General features: G+C 36.3%; 1 protein-coding gene across 2 annotated transcripts in view; it reads right to left on the bottom strand.

Annotated features, from left to right (window-relative positions):
- Positions 1 to 19,407, bottom strand: part of LOC149259472 (cytochrome c oxidase-like protein) — an 88,588-nt gene that overhangs the window by 43,790 nt on the left and 25,391 nt on the right. The window contains exon 3 of one of the 2 annotated variants that reach the window (XM_089418318.1): positions 17,357 to 17,399. The exons of the other annotated variant lie outside the window; for it this stretch is intronic. Within the exon in view, the coding sequence (XP_089274444.1) occupies positions 17,357 to 17,399 (43 nt within the window). The remainder of the gene's footprint in view (positions 1 to 17,356; positions 17,400 to 19,407) is intronic. 2 annotated transcript variants of the gene reach the window in all.

A 19,407-nucleotide genomic window follows, 5' to 3' on the forward strand; every position in this document is an offset into this window, starting at 1 on the left:
ATTGACTTGTGGAGACTTTGACTTGTTGGAAAAGCTTGAAAGGAGGGTTGACTTGGGGCTTGTGAGTAGACTTGGTCTTGGTGTTTGGGTCTTGGATTTCTCATTTGATCTAATTCTATAAGAAGAGAAGAAATTATTTCTGGGTTTTCCCCTTGGAAAGGCGGTTTGAAGCCTACATCTTGTGTCCATTGTCTTTTATGATCTTCATGGTTTATGGTCTTGATAATTGTTTGATGAAAAGAATATAATAAAGAATAATAAGAATCTAACATAAGTTCACAAGCAGTTATTAAGGATAGGAGAATTATTTTAATTGTTGCCCTACTTGATTCTCCAACGTGGTATCAGAGCTAAGGTGAAGAGAAGGCAACTTGAAGATCATTCTTGTTGGCATAGAGGAGGTTGCTTATCAAAGGAAATCATTTGCTAAGGACACAAGGAAGGGCATAAGGAAGAGGATCTATTGACCTATAAGGAAGAAGACTATAAGCTCTCATTGAAGGCTCTCTAGTGCACTCCATCATCTTGAAGAAGAACATCTATCTTTCTCTCTCTTGAAGGCTCTTTGCTATTGAAGGACATCTTTGAAGTCTCTTGAAGGTTCTTGAAAGCTTCAAAATAGTTGAAGGCATCATCTAGAAGGACACTCATTTGACAAGTAAGTACCATATTATCTTCCATGTCTCAATCTACAAATCAAATGACTTCGCTTTGCATAAGGAAAGCAATAAGCTTAATGGATCAACAAACTTTCTAGCATGGAAGAAAAGGATTGATTTGGTGCTCATAGAAAATGAAGTCATGGACTATATTCTTGGCGAAATTACTAAACTAGAAAAAGAGAAGACTCAAGAATTAGCAAAATACAAGAAGGGAGAAGTGAGGGCACAAAGGATTCTTATTGAATCTATAAAGGATCATCTCATTCCCTTTGTTGTTGATTTGAGTACATCTAAAGCAATCTATGATAAGTTGGTGAAATTGTACTCTATAAGTACCTCAAGTCAGAAAATATCCTTGAGGAATCAACTATATAAAACAAGGATGTCAAAGAATGAAGATATGGCCACATATCTTATGAAGATCTCACAATTGAGGGATCAGTTGCAAGGGCTTGGGGAAGTCATCTCCGATTCAGAGATGACTACTTATGTACTAAATGTTTTGCCACCTGAATGGAGCAGTTTTGTAACTAGTGTCTACTCAAGAAAAGATATTGCTCCCTTTAATGAACTATGGGCTCAATGCATCTTGGAAGAAACGGGACTAAAGGAAAAAGATGACATCGAACCAAATGAAAAGTTTCAAGTCTTTGTTGTAAAATCCAAGAAGAAGAAAGGGAAGTTTGGAAAGTCCAAAGGAAAACAAGATATGTCCAAAATATAATGTTATGGGTGCAATGAATATGGACATTTTAAGAGGGATTGTCCAAACAATCCACAAAACAAGAAAAATAACAAAAGGAAGGAAAGGAGTGGAGCTCACATAGCTGAAGAAAAAGAAGAACCTGAAAAGAAGTCAAAAGGTGAAGATCCCAAGGATCTATACTATTGAAGGAGCTCCACCTCTATCAAGTTTATTTGCAGTTTGTCTTTCTTTTATTAGAAAGTAGCAGTTAGAGTAGCATGCACCATTGCATTCTCTAGAAGAGTCTTGGTTTTTGTGAAGCATGACATCATAGAAGGAAGCATATGATAGTAGAAGATTTAGAGTCTACATAATCAAATTGATTTGGAAGAAGTCATCTAGCTGACAAGAATGAAAAGATTTGGACCATCTTGCACATCACAATTCATCCAAGTATTTTCTAACATAATGCTATAAGTAGTCATCTTGCAGAAAGGATCACGGGGATCCTCTAATAAGAACCATCATTTAGGGGAGGTTCTTAAGTCTTTAATATTTGGAAGCATCATTATGACATGACTAATATATATTCCATTTAGTATGGAAACAATAGTCTTGAAGGATGAAGGGGTGATGAAGGTGAAGTTGTAGTATGAAAGACATAATTGAAGTCTTTCTTCTCTTAAAGAGGGAAATTTATCTTCGATAAGGATAGAAGCGGGCTCATTAGAGGGAAGGATGACTAGATGGCTATATGAAATAAGTATGCATGTCTTTAGTAACTCTTCACTAGTAGATAGAATTCATATCTACAAGAATGTTGCAGGAAGAGAGGATCGTAAGAATGTGCTCGGTAACATGAGCATGATAGGTCTTCCATGTGGTTACTTGATGCCTGGGGTGTAGTATGCCTTGAAATGGCAAAAGATCAAGACTCTTCCATAAGCTAGCATGACTTAGACATGATATTGATCAACGTCAAATATGGTCTATTGAAGAAAGAAAGAGAGTTGACAATGACAACTCCAAGGAAGAAGATAGTGTAGCTTGCTAATTAGTTTGTTCCATGGGCAGTTTGATTGAAAATTGAAAGCATGGAGAAGGATTTTTTGTACAACATGGAGATAGACCATGCGGAAACAAATAAGTAGAAATTGATATCTTGACAAAAGGCCATCATGATATTGATGTTTTAGTATTGGTTATCTGGTTGGTATATGGTTTTGCTACCTGGAAGAATGTTGCAGAAATGCATAATGGCAGTTGAGGCAAGTGTATCTACAACTGTTTGTTTTGAACTCAATTCAAAGAATACATGGATTGAGTGGATGGCTTTGGTAATCCTTGGAGGATTATATGGCCAAGATGTCTACATCATCTTGGGATTGAAAGGTAGCAATACAAAAAGATAACTTGATGTTTATGTTTCGATGACAATAAATATCACTTTCATGATTAGAGGGAGCTACGACTAGCTCTACTTTGATTGGCTCAATATAATGCCTTTGTTGATGATGACTAGGTTGATGACCTGAACCCTGTCACAAATTGAAGAAAGAGTTTGGCTCCATAACATTCTAAAAGGTAAAATCTCAATATGATGAGATGCAAAGAAAAGGAGGAGTCATGCAGCTACTTGAAGATCTACATGAAAGAACTAGTAATTGATGTATTGATAAAGTTTGTGACAAGCTAAAGAGCTTGTGGTTATGTCTTCCTAGTTAAAAGGAAGTGAGGAATCTCCTCTATGCTTTAGAGTGAATAAGTAATATCCTTAATGATTGAGAAGCAGTAAGGATCTATTCCCTGATCAAGAGGGAATGAGGATCTCCTCTTTGGTTGAGAGGGAGTGATGATGGATATTTTATTCTCTTCTTCATGTGTCATGCACTAGGTCAGGACTAACAGTCATACATCTAGTGAAGGCCATGGAGGGAGAATGGAAAATGGAGGATTGGATAAGCATCTAGGATTGGTACTCCTTGAGGATTGGGAAATCCAAGAAAGGAAGTAATCTTGTGGACCGACACTCTTTGAGGATTGGACAAGGTATCCAAGACAATAGTGGTCAAAGAGCATTGATATTCTTTGAGGATTTCTAATCCATGGTAAGAATAGTCCTAGACATACCCAGTGAACATATGGATGGGGTATGTGCCTTGAATGGTAGTGTGGTGTCTCACGTAAAGCCTCCCAGCATTGTGCTATGATCTAGTGGAGAGATAGAGCTTGTTAGTCAAGGCCTTGTTATGTTGACAATGTTGGTTATGATGTTGATGCTTAGAGATGACTTATCAATCCGACTCTTCTTATGAGAATATTTCAGTTTGAGAGAATCCTTGTATCGGTTATGTAATTATGAATACCTCCCTAGTTAAGAGGGAGTATTGGAGAATGTAACTAGATTCGATCTTCATAATTACCTTTGTACTTATGACATTGTATATTTTTGTAAAAAGAAGAAAAAGAATTATTATTTTAAGCATGGGTTTCATGCTCAAATTGATTTGTCTTCTAGGTCAAGCATGTTCTTCATGCTTCTAGGGTTTGTCAAGTCAAAAGAATATTTTCATAAGTCTATAAGTCAAGTCCCATTTGGACTTTGATAAGAAAGTGTAAAAATAATTTTGTTTTGAGTCAAAATGTCAATTTTGGTCACTACAAGACCAAGTCGGCCCTGTTTGGGGCAATTCGACCTCCTAAGATGTGTATATATAAGAGCAACTCGACCTCATTTGAAGAACACATCAAGCAAGTTCAATCTCTTGATAAAGGAGGAAAATCAGCGAAAAGGACAAACAAAGAAGTCAAAGTCAAGGAAAGAGAAAGCAACGTCAAAAGAGAAAAAAATTGCCCTAAAAACTCTAGCATGTGCGAAATCTGAAGTTTGACCAATTTTGGAAGGGTGTGACCATCATTGACTTGTAGAGTCTCTGACTTGTTGGAAAAGCTTGGAAGGGGGACCGACTTAGGGCTTGTGAGTGGACTTGGTCTTGGTGTTTGGATCTCGGATTTCTCATTTGATCTGATTCTATAAGAAGAGAAGAAATTATTTTTGGGTTTTCCCCTTGGAGGGGATTTGCCCTGGCCATTGTCTTTTATGATCTTCATGGTTTATGATCCTAATAATTGTTTGAAGAAAAGAATCTAATAAAGAATAATAAGAAGCTAACATAAGTTCACAAGCATGTTTTAATTGTTGCCCAACTTGATCCTCCAATAGGATGGTCATGGCTCTTTGCCACAAAGTAGATTTGTAAAAAGGGCGTATACAACTCCTCCTTTTGATTTGGGGTTTGTTACCTCTACAAAGAAAAATGTTAATACCTTTAAGAAAAGAGGGTTGAATGGGTAATGTTTATCACACATTGGACTCTAGATTTTAATCCTACCATGGAAATCTTTTATGCACCTGTCTGGTTTAGATTGTGGTATCTTCACCCTCTTTGCTACAGCCACTATAAAAGCTATACGTGACAAAGTGTGTTGCTATATTACTAATTCCCAAGGCAAGGACAATAATTTCTCATGTGCCGACATTTGTGTTGAAATGGATTTCGCAAAAGGACTCCCTCAGGTGATTCAACTTGACTTCAAGAATCAGTCCCATCTTTAAGCTCTAGATTAAGTGTGTTGCTATATTACTAATTCCCAAGGCAAGGACAATAATTTCTCATGTGCCAACATTTGTGTTGAAATGGATTTTGCAAAAGGACTCCCTCAGGTGATTCAACTTGAATTCAAGAATCAGTCCCATCTTTAGGCTCTAGATTATGAGCAGATTCCTTTTAAATGCAATTTTTTCCATGAGTATGGACACTTTGCAAAAAAATGTCCAAAGTAAGGATATTAAAACTAGTTTCAAGGAAGCACAAGAATCATCAGACTAAGAGGCCTCATTCCACCATACCTAAATCTCATCAGCATCCTCCCTCCCGTAATATATATGAATCTTTGATGTCCTTGACGGCAGAAGTCATAGTTGAAGAAGATCAGCCAGACCTAGATCAAGTGTCATCAGAGAACCTCAGTTCACCTGCTAACGAAGAGACAACACTTCAAAGGATATTGACAAAAACCTTCCCTCATATAAGAAGGAAGAAGAGGTCAACTTGGAGGAAGAGGGAGGTCAATCTCTCCTCTTCTTCTCCTTCCTATTTAGATGTTCTAAAAAGCAATCAGCACTCTTCTCCTGCATTAACAAGAAGTAGAAAAGATTGGAGCAAGAAATCCAGAAAATCCTGTTGAAATTTGGTACCGGAGGACAGGTGGTTCCCTTAGGCTTTGATCTTTGGCCTAGGGAAAAGTGTCCAAAAGAATTTAATTTTTCTCCTAAAGTGACTTTATAATTTTATAAAGTTAAATCTAATTTAAAAGTGACTTTAAGTGATAAAGTTATTAAGTCTAATTTTAAAGTGACTTTTATAAAGTCAATGAAAAATTAGAAAGGAAAAGTGACTTTGGAAATAAATGACTAAGTGGGTCTTTATTAAAGTGGGGTGAATTAAAAAATAGAAAGTGAGATTTAAATGAGCATTTAATCTCAACCATTGATCTAAATCTATTTCAGCCATTGGATTTAGAGATCACCCAAAAGTCACTTGGATCACCCAAAAGTCACTTGGAGTTATATTAAAGGAGGAAAAGGAGGAAAAGGTCATTCATTCTTTCATGAGCAGATTGGGAGAAGGAGAGCAAGAGAGCAAGAGAGATTTCTGAGCAGGAAGGAGAAGGAGACAGCAGCTTGGCACACATTCCAAGGCAGCAGTTGAGCAGATTTGTACAGCTGATTCAGCACATAGTGTAAGGCAGATTTTTGCACAAAAATCGAGGAGCAATTTGCTGATTTTTCTGCACACAAAACGGAGGTCGTACAGCATTTATTGCTGTCCTGTTTGCTGTAATTTCCAGATTGCTGTGAGGCACGGGAAAGGAGATAAGTTGTAAATTTGCTTGCTGATTTTTTGCTGAATAATTCTCACTGTAAAAAGACAATTTTCAGAAATAAAGAAGAGCTCTCAAACTGGTTTTCCCCAAGAGTTGTAGGGGGTTTTTCCAGGGTCAAGTTGACCAAAAATATCAGTGTTTTAATGTGTTTTAATGGCTGTTTTTAATTGTTGATTTTTAATTCTACAATTTCCAGCATTCTGAAAAAATTTCCAGAATTTGTGTTTTCAGCGATATTTATTTTTTTCAGTCTGTTAAATGTATGGTTATGGGAATGGGCATTTAACTACATGGGAGAAATAAGGAGAAACTGAAAACCGGGGTGGGAAAACAGAAATTTTTACAAATCCGATGCCCATCATTCTTTAGCCCCCCCAGTCCTAGTGGGGGTTCGGAATCGATTAAGTCGTAGAAATGTTTTGTTTTTCAGTCATCTTCTGCAAGCAATATGTAAGAATCTACTCTTGTTCTCAAGAAGAAATAGGCTCAAGTATCAGGAGGTCCAGTTTTGGATCTCCTCCTCTTCTCCTTTTGCTGGGAGGAGGATGGTATTTTGCACGCCTCTTTTTAGAATCATTGAAGAATTTTTCTCTATAGTATTCATTCCGATATACTTCAAGCTGCTTGTTCTGACCACAGATTTTTGCTTCATAGTTCTGGTTTAAAAATAATACTAATAACATAATTAAAATTCTGAACATGCAATAGTCACACAGATAGCTGGAAAACATAAACAGCAGAAGCAAAATAGCTTTTCAGGTACACATAAAATTATGCCCATCAAATCAGTTTATCATTAATGATCAGAACTTGCAAGAATACCTCAAAACTAAGGTTTTCAACCTACTGAACACTCAGATCTGCACTAGATCTTCCTATTGGTCAACTGAGACCTGCTAGATCCACCTATTGGACACTCAAATTTGCACTTTACAAACTGTTGTACAACACTGTTTGACCTGATCTGACTTTGTCCCTCTCCTATGCTCTGAATCTGCTCAATTGATCTTTCTTTGATCTCCTGAGTCTTCTTCATGTCCAAAATGTGTGTACAAGATGGTATTATTTCCCACTCTTACTAAGTGGTCACTAGAAGTGGTCTTGAACCACTTCTCCCATGTTCACACCTAACCTATGCAAGAAGTCCCTGCTTGAGCTACACTTCTCAACACCCATCATGACAGGATGGGGGGATGAAAAATTGTTGAAGTTGAAAGGGACATTTGCACAGGCGTAGAATTATGAAGGTACAATGTCTTCTAGTCTTTTGTGGAATGCTAGAATTGGACACATTAATTATGGTAATCTTCATGTGTTGAACACAAATGGTGTTTTTGGTTTGCCCAACATTCCAAGGGACTTTAAGCAAGATAAGCCTTGTATTCTTGGCACACACAACAAGCAATGATTTCATGATTCTATGTAGAAAGCTAGACTTGATACACTTTGATTTGTCAGAACACTCCTGTTCCATCTACATTTGATAATAAATATATCATGATTTTTATTGATCCCTATATCCCTACACCAGGATGTGATGTGTTTATTTGTTGAAACAAAATCCTCAAGCGTTTAAAACATTTAAAATTTTCATCTATGAATTGAAGATGAAATCAATGTCATATTAGAGCTCTTTGCACTAATAATGGAGGGGAATACATTTCAAATTGGTTTGAAATCTATCTTCACCAAGATCGGATCAAGAATCAAACCATTATTCCATACAATCCTCAACAAAATGGTGTAGCAAAAACAATGAATAGGACATTCTTGAACATGGTACGTTTATTGCTATTTTCCAAGAATGTGAAGCTGATCTTTTGGGCTGAATCAGTTCTATGGGTATTATATGTGAAAAACAAGTGCCCATCTCATGCTCTTGGGAACAAGGCACCTTACAAAATGTGGTATGATCACACTTCCTCGATGGGGGGCATCTTAGGGTCTTTGGTTCTACCTGCTATGCCTTAAGCAGTTTTATGGGTTGTATATGTGAAAAACAAGTGCCCATCTCATACTCTTGGGAACAAGGCACCTTACTAAATGCGGTATGATCACACTTCCTCGATGGGGGCCATCTTAGGGTCTTTGGTTCTACCTGCTATACCTTAAGCAGTTCTCTGTGTAGTATATGTGAAAAACAAGTGCCCATCTCATGCTCTTGGGAACAAGGCACCTTACGAAATGTGGTATGATCACACTTCCTTGATGGGGGGCATCTTAGGGTCTTTGGTTCTACCTGCTATGCCTTAATTCATAAGGAGCACAGAAACAAACTTGGCGCAAAGTGTCGAAGGTGCATATTCTTGCAATATTCGAATACCAGCAAAGCATGTCATCTTTAAGATGAGGTAAAACAAGAAGTTCATTCTTTCCAGAGATGTGATCTTTCTTAAATCCATTAACAAAGACAAAATTGTGGAGTAACAACTTGATTATCTGGATAGACTAATCCATGTAAAAGCATATCACAAGTTTGATGATGAAATTCCACATCTTGAAGGAAGGATCCCTATCTTTGGTAGAACAATCTTGGAATCACTAGATAAAATTTGTATAAGCGTCATCAAGGGGTTCGACCAATGACCATACAAGTAGCCAAATTCATTTTGCAAGGATTAAGTAACTAATGACAAAGGCTCATCAGTTTTGTCAACTATTCAACTCCATCCAATGCAATGTTAAATTGGTCAAAATTTATCAAATAGATGAAGAATTAGATATATATTACAATTCCATTGCCCACAACAGATACATGGAGCTTGACTGGCATAGTGTGTTTGAGATGAACTGCTATAACCTTAATCCGGAAAAAGCATAATCTTTCTTGGCAACCACATACATTTAATTAGTAAGTGTTCCCAAGAGAGTGAACTTTTGTGGAGCTCAAGGATCAATCTTTATAGGTGATGCAAGAGTTGGCCTCTTCATTTAGGGGTGCAGCCCTAAGTTGACTCGAGTGTGAGTCAGCAAGTGTGGTCAAGGCTTGTTCACCCTTCATTTTGATGGTAGTATGGTCACCAGAGAGCAAACTTTTGTGGAGCTCAATGATCAATCTTTATAGGTGATGCAAGAGTTGGCCCCTTCATTTAGGGGTGCATCCCTAAGTTGACTTCAGTGTGAGTCAATTGGTATGGTCAACACTTGTTCGCCCCTACGTTTTCACGATAGTATGTGGTGGAACCACGTTAGAGAGCACAAAATCAAGGTTGCACCACCATTTTGTAATCAAGGGAACTAACATAAGACAACAAAATTAGTAAGGTGGCTAGAAAAACACAAAGGACTAACCACTTTAGAGGCAATCCCCTATTTTGTAGAATAAATGGAGCTAAAGGATTGCATGAAGATAGTTGCATTGCTAATGTTCATGACATGGGTTTTAATGACAACTAAGTACGGCCCATTGCTCTAGATTTTCAAGTGGATGGCCTTCAAAAGGGTTGGCTCAATTAGATATGTTTTATCTACTTAAATGGGACATGGTCCAACATACAAAGTTTGATCTAATCTTCATGTAACAATGTTGCAACTGGTTATCTTTGAAAAAATGTAGTACCCCCATTAGTGTTTAAAGTTTAAACTTTATTCTTGAACTTTCATGTATATGAATAATGTATATTTCTTTCTAATTCAGTTGCACTCAATAGAATATAGATCGAACAATGTTAAATACTAACCCCTGAGGTTTAGCTCGATTGGTAGATGCTCTTGCCTAAAACCTCATGCAAATCTCACGAAAAAACACCATAAAGTCCCCTAGAGGGTTACTAGTCAAAATTTCCACTAGCGATTACTACCATCCTCCATCTGAAAAATAGAGGAAGAGAGGGGGGGGAACCCACAAGGGATTGGCAGGTTTAATACACAAGTGAGTGAGGGACTATATTTCTCAAGGAAAATGAAAAAAGTATGTTAGATATTGAGCATGGCCATTTGCAGCTATGACCTTCCCTATTGTTCTTTATCCCACCTCCCTAACATCTTTGCAATGCACCTTGGGTCATATTGTCCCTGCTTCAAGGATTGACATGTTGGTACTAGACTACAACATTTTATTGGACACCATCATGGACCCTAGTCTACATTTTTGAGCAAAAAATTGTTCTGTCTTCGAGACCAAGTCGTGCTACATGTGAAAATGCAACAAATATGAGGAAGAGAACTGCAAAGGAGTAGATTCAAGATGAAAGAAACCTCCAACAGAGTAGATTCAAGAATTTGTTTGATCAAATAAATTTGTTTGCAAAACAAGATCTTTTGATCAAATAGGATGTGCCCATAACATTATTGCTCTTAAAAACAAGTTTTCTATCATTTCTTGTTCCAAAATTTTGAAAACTTGTGAAAAAGTTACAACTAATGGAATCTTGTTCAAATATCGAATGGGATCAAATGCCTACAACATTTAATCTAAGTTACAAGGATACGAATCCGTTGGATTTTTGAAAAGCCAGGATACGGATCCGTTGGATTTTTTAAAAGCCAAGATCAGATACGGCGAGGATATGGCAAGTACAAAAATATATAATAATATTTTTTAAAATTTTAGAAAATACATTTAATGATTAAAATCAAAACCATTCATGAATCACAACATTAGAACTAAAATTATTAGATAATTTATGAATCTGAACACTAAAATGATGCATCTTGCCTCATACAAAGATGATAGTAGTAAATACAAAATAAGTTTTTCATCAATGATCACTTTATTAATATGATAATATAGAGTAGGCATGTCTACAAATCATGAAATAGGTCTACATCATCATCATCTGCATATTGCAACTCTACATCATGAATGGACGATTGTGCACCAGGATTGTTAAAAGTTGTTGCAGAAGTAGGAAGTGGTTGTGTAGCGTCCTCAAGTAGATTAAGGTGAGTCATGGCATTCAATGTCATGTTCAAGTCAGATATCTCAAGTTCCACATCCCACATCCTACTTGGACTTTTTTATACTCTGAAGTAGAATGTGATAGAAGGCGAAGGTTGGAGTGGACATATACAAGATCCTCAGCCTTCGTTGCTCCCAGTCTGTTTCTCTTTACCGAATGGATGAAGCCATATGTACTCCAGCTCCTCTCAGCTGATGGGGAACTGGCAACCTGCGATAACAACCTCGTGGCTAGAGTTGAGAGATAAGTGCTATCTCCACCATGGAAGCCCCACCAAGTAATAGGATCCATATGCCCCCGATCATCCATGGCCAATGGATCTGAAAATATCCCAGTGGACTGTACAAATGCTCCAAATTCCTCGCGCACTTCCTTTGCAATTCCAACTTCCCTATAGATTTTCCTCAAAGTTGTCTTATATCCATGTACCACTTCAGAATCTCTGTTTGGCGTTGCTCTACCAGGTAAAGACAATATTTTGGAATGGTAATATTTGTGGTGTAGTGCATATGCCAAAAGGTGCAATGGCGTGGTCATTTTGTTCCATCTTTTGTAACTATGTCTTTCACTTCATTGTAAAATACTTCAAAGGGGTCATGCTCACTTGCCTTGATAATTTCCCGTATTTTCTCCAACATACTATCCATGTTTTTATAGACTTCCCCCAAGCAAGGCATATCTGTGTCAAATGCCTTGATCATGGTTAGAATTGGTTCTGTGAACTGCAAAAGGTATTGGACCTTGCCCCACCATGCATCATCAAGAATGATAGGCTTTATTCTTTATCCTCTATCAGAAGTTGAAGTCCTCCATGATTCCCAAAGAGGGTCAATGACCATTGCTTGTAATGCTTGTCTGACCTCCAAAAACCTCTTTATGACTAAGTGTGGGAAGCAAAACGAGTTTCGGCAACCTACATAAACATATTGAAAAGTCAAATCTTAAATCAGACATAAAATAAATGGAACATTAAAAATTGAGAACTCATAATGCATAACATTGATTAAAAATGGAGTACCTTTAGTAGCTCCAACTTTGCAAAACTCTGATATATGGCTTGGGACATTGAGTGATTGGTGATAAACATTTGGATCTCCTTTGATGCTACATATATTTCATTGATCCACTCAATCTCATCAATCTTGGCTAGCATAAGGTTCAATGAATGCATTGCACATGGAGTCCAGAAGATGTGATTGTATTGACCCTCCACAATCAAATTTGTTGCTCTACAAACCTTTGCATTGTCTGTGATAACTTGGACAACATTTTGTGACCCCACACTTTCTATTGCATCAATAAGAATTGCGGAGATGAATGTTGCATCATTTTCCACTCCACTGCAATCAATGGCCTTCAAAAACATTGCTCCTTGGGGACAAATTGCGATAACATTAACTAAAGGGTGATTTATTTGGTCTCTCCATCCATCGGAAACGATGGACACCCCTGTTTCTGCCCATGTATCACGGATTGATTGTAATTGTCTATCCACAAATTGTCTTTCTAATGTTAACAAAGTGATGCGTACCTTTTCATAACCGGGGCTCTTGTATCCTTTTGGTGCTTCATTAACTGCTTTAATCATTTGTTGCAATAAGGAGAGCACACCAAATTGAATGCCAGCCCATTTGCATAGATGCAATGAGCAACATGCTCATCTGCAACTTCTCTACCCTGGTTATTGAACGCTGCTTCAAGAGGTCCTAGAGTAGGTATTTTATTAATTGTCAGAGCTGCTATAGATGGCAATGAAGACTTGCTTGTAGAGGCTTGCACAAGGAGTTTTCCCTTGCCGAATTTCCTATTAGCAACATCTTGCAAAGATGCATAAAACTTAACTTTTGCAAGACTCAAACCTATCCCAAGTTGGCCATTTGGACCCTTTGGACCATTGCATACTAACACACCTGTTTTAGTTTCCCCAGTGGGATGGGCCTTCACCCTAGTGTATGAGCCATTTCGAATGCTATTGCATTCACTACATCTCCATTTGTACGAACCAGCACCAGAGTTTTTGCCAAGAATTTCCACATACTGCCATAAAGGAGATCTTGGATCTTTATTGACATTTATTCCTTTACTAGGTTCATGGTGTGATGGCTCCATGTTTATCACACCTGCATTTATAATAAAATATAAATAAATAAAACTATAATTCTCGAAACAAAATTCCAAATTGTTATTCCTAATAGATATATATGTGTGTGTGTGTGTAAGGCAAAATAAATTACAAAAAAAAATATAGAATTCTAAATTATTATTTTATAATAAATAATTTAAAAAATAAATAAATAAATAATTATACATATACCTAATTTAAAAACTAACAAACAAATAAACATATAAATATTAATCCAAACATATTGATATAATTGTTAAAATAAAGTTATAACATAAAATATTTTTTTATTTATAAAAAATAAAAAATATTTTAATTTTTAACAACCAAACATAAAGTTATACTTGTGAGTTATAAAAATAAAAAATTTAAAATGAAATACAAAACATATGGTTTATTAAACATAAATATATTGATTTAAAATAAATAAATTAAAATAACTTTATTATATATATATATATATATATTAACATCAAAATAAACTTTTTAATTAAATCTTTATATTGAAAGCTTATTAAAAAACTTGATTTAAATCTTTATATATATATCTATATATATATATATATATATATATATATATATGTCGGCATATGGTAAAATCAGATGTTCTTGAAACATTGGCCGTAAGAGAGAAGGAAGTTACTGAGCTTCAATCTAGGGCCCAGTCATTGCAAGAAGCAAATAGTAATCAAGAACTGCAAAAAAAGGAGTTAGAAGCTCGTATTCAAGTAATGGAGCACGAGTTAGCAGTTGCCAATGGGCATGAGATAACTATTGTGGAAAGTTTTAAAAAAGAGATCAATCAGTTTCAAGAATGGCTTCAGAAGCAGATTAAGTGTTGTAGTGAGTTGGAGATAAAGTTTCAACATGAAATGAAGCTGCGTGCAGAAGTGGAGTCCATTGCAAATGCTGCAAATGAGAAAATCACAACGCTTGAAGAAAAAACGCAGTAGCAAGCTGAAATTGCTGAAAGAGAGATTACTCATTTAAATTCTGAGATTTGAAGATTGAAGAAAGATTCTAAGCTACACTGCGCTGACGAGACATTATTGAAAACTTATTAAAAAACTTAGACGTCGTAAATTGAAACATTACATGCACCTGCGGACGCCCGCGACTCTGCCCGACGTCCACTGCTCGACAACTCTGCACTCTGCCCGACGCCGACTGCTCCAGCGATTATCTGCACAGCGACGCCCACTGCTCGATGCCCACTGCTCGACAACTCTGCACTCTGCTCGACGCCGACTGCTCCAGCGATTATCTACACAATGCTCCCACGATTCTGCATCTATTTCTTCAATCTTCGACTTTTTATAGAATATAATAATTGCTAAACTGAAGCTAACCAGCTAACCAACAGTTCAATTAACGCTAACCAACAGTTAATCTAACTAGCTTACCAGCAGTTAATCTAACCAGTTAACTGAAGATCTGTGCGGCGTTATCCGCCTCCAAAACCCACCAGAACTGCAGTCAACCAGAAAAATGCCCGCGGCTGTGTTAACTAAGTCACTAACTGACCGTACGCGGATCCTAGCATATCCGTATCTGTATCCATACCAGTTTCGGATGCGGGGATCCGCGGTTCCACCTCTTCCCCTCAGCGAATCCAGTAACGTAGCATTTAATGGTATCCCATCCAAATATTCAATGAAAAGAATAACAAGATTCTAATGGAGTGGTAAGTCTTCTCGCATCTTGTAATACTAGTCTCTTTTTAGGAGTCTTTTTCAATATTTTTACTAGCACAAAATGTTGGGCATTCTCTATGATGGATAGCATCAACTTTTATAGTTATTTTGCGAATTTTCGGACAGATCTTGAACTACAAACTATGGGACAGTCCTCTTTTTTGCATGAATATGCTAACCAATGAGGCCACAACACTTCTAATACAAAATTAACTATTCCTGTTAAAAATATACATATAGCTATGCATTTTCATTGATCTCTATATAAATAATACAAAGGCCATACTGCACCTTGTAAATGAACCAAGACTCATATTTTTTAAAACTTTAAAATGTATTATCCATGAATTTCTATTAATGTATTGAACATTTAGAATGTTTCCTCATCAAGACAGGAAAGATAATTAAAAGAATAGCAAATAAATTGAAACTTTGGGAAGGTCCCCCTACTAGAACAAAGCCTCCTCCCTTTGTCCCTCCATATTTGAACCTTGGGTTAACATAGATTATCAAGAAGTGAAGATATAGAAATCTGTTACATCCTTATAGGACCTACCATTCTCAAATCAATCAGAAAGAAGTCTTATAATAATAGTGTAGTCTAACTAATCGACAATTTTTACCTTTTATGGGGATATTTTCTAGTAGATTTTATCCCAAATCAAGGATTTCTTGGAATGGTAAGCTTGAGTTATGTAATCCACACAAATTGAGTGCCCCAAGGGTTTTCAAGGCACTAAATCCATTTATGCATTCAAGCATGCATTTTAAACAACAAAAATTCACAATCTCACAAAAAAATTATCATCAAATTCAGACCAAAGAGACAAAAACGTTGATTAGTTAGAATACACGTTGTAATAATCTCTCCTTACATATACTTACCTCCACTTATAAAGATAAACATTGGGTGTACTCTAATTTTTCAAAGCATATGGAATCTAGCAAATGCATACAAATCATTCTTTTGTTGGAGAAGAGTGGATCTTAGAAAGGGATGACTCACATATTAGTTTTCAAAAGCCAACACTCAATATTTAATTCCAAGCAAAAGACTCACTGAATAAACACAGAACAAGGTTCCTAACAAAATATTCAGCAGAATCACAATTACACAACCAATCGCAATCACAATGATGCACATAGATTTTTGCCCAACAAGTTTTTCACTAACAAATCCAAACTTACATGGGCTCCTGTCTTGCGATAATGGCCCGCCTGAGAAAATACAAATACAATAACCTGGATCTGACCTCCAGCCCCTCTACACTCCCTCAAACCTAGCACACGCTTACTAAGATGCCTCCCTCAATCTTGAGTTGTCGTTGTGTGTATATCTCCTCTGCTCAACCTTGCTTTTATAACTTTACATTGAGCCAAAACCCTAATTCTAACTCTAATCTCAAAGTGATTATCAGCTAAGATTAGATCTCGCCTCATTTGAGATCAATGGCTAAAATTAAAACTTACTAAAGGAAATTGCTTTACGTTTCCTAAGTTTTTATTAGCTCAATAAGCCAACATATTAATGTGCTTTTTCCTAACTTAAAACTTAGGCTAAGCTACATTAGCAACTTACTCAACCTAGAGCAAGCGTTCTACGAAATGTGGGCAACTTCTACACACCTAGACACAAGGCATGTGCAAAAGTACCTTCCTGAGCTACAAACTTCAACACCACAATGAATAAGTCGTAGTCTATCTGTTATATGTTTTGGAGGGTTTTCAGGGTGTTGAATCCATATATGCAGTAAAAAACCAATTTTAAACAACAAAGGTCAAGATATCACCCAAAAAAAATTCGTTGGATTCCAACCAAAAGCTCCAAAATGTATAATGTTTAGACAATGCACAACCAATAATAGGTTTGGTAATCTTTTGTACTAACCAAAGATGGTAAATCCTTAAATCCTTATAAGTGGTTAAACAATGTCAAATATGAAAGTTCAGATATCCAAAAAAATTAACATTTTCGACATAGCTTTCATATAACAATACAGATTAATTAGATAAGCTCAACAAACATTACGAGTTGCTCAACATAAATAAAGTGCCTTCCCTGAGGTTTTTAGTTTTTCCTTGAAGATTACATTCCCTGAGTTAAGTTTTCCTCCTCAAACTTGCCTCATGAATCCTTTAAAAATGTACTCTTGCAAACAAATACCTAAAGGAAGTTATTCTTCCAAAAGTAAGAAACTAATGTCAATGCAATTGTAAGTCCATATTCACACTAACATTTCTTTTAGAGAAACACAGTATTGAATTTCCTTTGCTCAATCTAGTAATTATAACAAAATGGAAAACATGCAATTTGATAAATACTGGCCAAATTCAAAAATACTCACCCCATGGAAATTCCTTGTTTCGAATATGCAAGTATGGATAAGGCTGCACAAATAAAATACATTTGAATATTAGCAAATTTTGAAAAATGAATCTTCTAATATGTTTCAAAACATAAAAATATATACCTCGATATATGAAAAGCAAAGAATATATCAACTATTATTTGGAGAAAATAAAAAGAGCGAGCAATTTGAAAGAAGAATATAACACCAATAAGTACATGAACTTCACTAAAATTGGTACAAGATTATATAATGGTAAAGCATTTGGAGTTCCACAAAGCTTTTCGTAGGGAAAAATTAAAAAATATATATATATATTCTCTCTATTTCAAATAATGTCATCTAAGAGAAATATAAACTATTCCAATCGGCCCTAAATAAAAATTAGAAATACAGAGTTAGGTTAATGAATGATGCAAAAACCAAAGCAAGGTTCTTCCTCATTTGAATAATTATTGTATGTAGTACTATAACCACAAATAATTCATATGCTATACTTTTTCTTATTCTTGTTAAGTGGTACATTACCAATAAGCAAAGATTTGGGATTTTTTTAAATAAATCACAATCCTCAAATCTCAACAAGCAAGCAACTATAGCGGGATATTTAACGATCATTTTTAAGAGTTATGAATGGAAATCATTAAATATCATATCCCTCGCTTACTCAAATGGTTAGAAGAATCAAACAAGAGACCCAAGAGTTGTTTTCTAGTGATAAGTATAAAGGCATCTCAGAGCATGCAAGGGTGCTAGAGTTGTTTTCTAGTGTCAAGGTATCTTGGAGTATGCAAAGGAGCTCTCCTTACCAAGCTTTGAACTTGCCCCATTCTCTTCTTCTTTCTTGTTTGCATATCTATCCTTGTGGAAGTGGCCACTTCAATTTGGAGCCATCTAGTTTACCTAGGTCGCCTCAATTAACACCTCCTTTGGGGATTCTATGGTTAGTGGTGGCTCGATCATTTTATCGAGCACTCAAATCTTCTAGCCGCAACTAAGAATTATTACCAAGACCCTCTACGGATTACAACAATTGAAGAGGAAAACAAGTTGTGAGTACACAAAACATCATGTTTATGAGTTGCAAGAATATGAATAATGAAGTAAAATATTGTTTGAAAAAGGCAAGTGAGGTGAGTTATCAATGCATGTGTTGTTGAAAACGTAGTGAGTGAAGGTCTTCTGGCTTGTGCCTTAACCAGTGAAGACCTTGATTTGTCTTTCTCTAGCATGAGTGTGAGCTCATGAGATAGACTTCAGTTATGGTGAGTTTATTTCCAGTTTACTAGAACGATCATCTAGATTGTATGCATACAGTTTGAGCTTTAGTGAGTTGGGGCCTTCTTCAATTTGATTACAGAACGAGGTGGCAATTACAAGTACAGTTAGAACACGTTAGTCTCCAATGTCGATTGCAGAGAGAATCGGTTAAGAAATCCAGTGTTGATTGGAGAGAGGCTAAGTAGCACTCTCAGTTAACTCGCAATCACAACTCGACTTCTAAAATTGAACTGGGCCTTCCTTGCATGCTCGAATTGGGTCTATAAAGAGGAGGTTGAAGGCACAGGATTATAACAAGTTTGTGAGATCATCTTTGATTGTGGAGTGTGTACTCTTGAGGAGCAAGTGCGCACAAATTTAGAAGGCTTGAGCGCTAAAGAATGGGAGCAGATTCGCACTAGTAATTAGGGCCTCTTGTGCACTAGGAAATAGGAGGTCTAGTGCACAAGGAAATAGGGGAAGGAAGTGCGCAAGAAAATAGGAGGAGGGATTAGGGATTGCAAGGGCACATCAAGGCTATTCAGTAGGAGAACAAGTGTGTTCTGAGTGAGATTGCTAGTTGCAGGAAGTAGTGTGAATTGTAATAGATCCAATTGCTCAAGAGCAATCAATAAAATACAACTACAAAGAAAGAAGGTTTTCCCATTTGGGTTTCCTAGTAAATCTAGTGTGTCAATTTGTGTGCTAGTGTTTTTATCTCTTGATTATTTTTAGCTTCTTATAAATTGTTAAGTAACTTCGTATCTTGGTGAAAGTAAATTTGGTTT

This window comes from Pinus tabuliformis, chromosome 6, assembly GCF_031772625.1.
Source record: "Pinus tabuliformis cultivar Carrire ecotype Pingquan chromosome 6, CPIR1, whole genome shotgun sequence".
Lineage (NCBI taxonomy): Eukaryota > Viridiplantae > Streptophyta > Pinopsida > Pinales > Pinaceae > Pinus > Pinus tabuliformis.